Source organism: Aulonocara stuartgranti (assembly GCF_965226115.1).
Source record: "Aulonocara stuartgranti genome assembly, chromosome: 14".
NCBI classification, from domain to species: Eukaryota; Metazoa; Chordata; class Actinopteri; order Cichliformes; family Cichlidae; genus Aulonocara; species Aulonocara stuartgranti.
The window spans coordinates 10,275,761-10,277,910 of NC_138950.1; the positions used below are offsets into that span (position 1 = coordinate 10,275,761).

Here is a 2,150-nt window from a genome sequence, read left to right on the forward strand (position 1 = left end):
TTTGTTTATTTATTTAGAAAATTGTCATACAACATAAGAAAGCAAAAACATTGTAATTAACTTCAAGTATGCGTTTATTTTTTTATACAATGGTATAATGACAAACATTAATGATAAAGTAACAATGCACACTAAAAAAATATTACCTTCAGTCTTTAATCAGATGTTAATTGCTTGTGTTGTTGTTTTCAAAAATTGTTTGATTTCAGAAATTTTAATGTGCACTGCTTTTGGGTTAGGGTTAGAAAAGGACGTGACCGAGTAAACAATAACATACAATATAACTTCACATAACAGGAGGACAATGAAGGTGAAAAATGTCCAATGTTTCAGCATGTTACATCAGATTCTTTTGAAAGAGTGCATTAAGATGAAAACATCCTATTCTTTAAAAAGTTCAACACCTTTTCTCGAATTTCCTTTGTTTTCAAACCATAGATGATTGGATTCAGTGTTGGGGGAAAAATTAAAGTTGACAAACCCATAAATCTTCTGAAATGGGGTGAAACATTATTTAGTCTATATGATATGATGGTGAAAAGACCAAGACACTCCAACAAGAGAAAAACAATCAGATGTGTAGCACATGTCTGCAGAGCTTTGGCTTTTGTATCTGATCGTTTAGATCTAAAGCAAGTTATGAGGATGCGGAGATATGTGTAGAAAACAATTCCATTAGCCACTAATTGTGAAAGAGCAACTATCAAAAGGCCATAGATATTGTTAATAGTTGTGTCAGCACAGACCAAAGTCAACAGAGATGGATTATCACAGTAAACGTGAGTCATTTCAGATCGACAACGAGGCAAGCGCAAAAGTAAGAAAAAAAGCACAGCAATTAAAACTAAACAACTCATCCATACAATGGTGATTATTCTCATGATATGGGCATTAGTCATCACAGTACTGTACTGCAGTGGGTAACATATGGCAATGTATCTATCATATGCCATTGCACTCAGATTGAACACAGTGCCTGCTGCATAGATATGGATAAAGAAAGCTTGAGCAATGCAAGCTGAGTATTGCATTATCCCACTGTTCTTCAGTATTTCTTTGATGAGCTGTGGAAAGAGAGCTGATGAACCTATAAGGTCATACATAGGAAGGTTCAGCAGAATTAGGTACATTGGCTGATGCAGAGATTTATTCAGCACAATGGTGAGGATTAGAGTAAGGTTGCAAAAAAGTATGATCATGTAACTCAGAGTTGCAAAAAGAAATGCAGGCAAAACACTCTCAGAGGAGAGATTAAAGACATTAATCTGTAAAAAAGAGGATGTGTTGTATTGGTTGTTCATTTCTTAGCTTTTGCTACTTATAAAACTCAGAAATCAATCATCACTTCATTGTTTATTAGGGAGAAAATATTTATGCATTTCAATTTAGCAATCACACCAATGAACATAACAACAAAAAAATCATAAAAAGAGGAAAAAACATTGAATGTTATGATTACATTTTATTCATAAACTGTAATCATGATAACTTCATGCTGGACAACTGAGTCCATGTACACTGCGGTTAAGCATTACACAGTGTATATATTATGCATTTATGATAACATGTTATAATATTTTTGCCTGTAGTCTGGAATTCAAATACTCAAAGGCAATAGAGCAAAAAAGCATTAATTCACTTCAATGCATAATAAAGATTATATCTAAACCACATACACACAAAGCAGTCATCTTTATTGACTTATGTTAGTGCTGCCTGTGACTACCCGGTAAAACATTCAAGGCTTTATAGGTGTGATTTTGAACAGCAGGCAGATCTCTGGAGTATTGGGTGTTATCTTAAAGCTCATCTTTAGATTGTTAGTTGTGACTTAAGCACTGCTTCACAGGGTTTGTGAAGAATCAAAAATGTATTATCATCTCACTAAGGACATGCACAAACGTGCACGTGGAAATCAGACATAATCGCTCTAATTGAACATTGCAAAAAACAGTATGAACAGTGAAATGTTGGAATATTTTTAATATAGAGCTAATGAAGTGGATAGGACTTGATAACAATTTGTATAGACACTATAGGGTCAGCAATGGCAACTTCAGTAATATTCCCAGTTGCCCAGTTAATTGCAGTACTTGTAAACCTGTCAAAAACAAAATAAATAATTATCTCCAAAAGTTGATTGACGCTAC

The 2,150-nt window shown here is 33.8% G+C and overlaps 1 protein-coding gene across 1 annotated transcript; it reads right to left on the reverse strand.

The window, feature by feature from the left end:
* Window positions 1-365: 365 nt before the first annotated feature.
* Window positions 366-1,301, reverse strand: LOC309688509 (olfactory receptor 52D1-like; the record flags this gene model as incomplete). The annotated part of the gene is made up of 1 exon (XM_082504304.1): window positions 366-1,301. The coding sequence occupies one exon, from the start codon at window positions 1,299-1,301 to the stop codon at window positions 366-368; it is 936 nt and encodes a 311-aa protein (XP_082360430.1).
* Window positions 1,302-2,150: the final 849 nt, after the last annotated feature.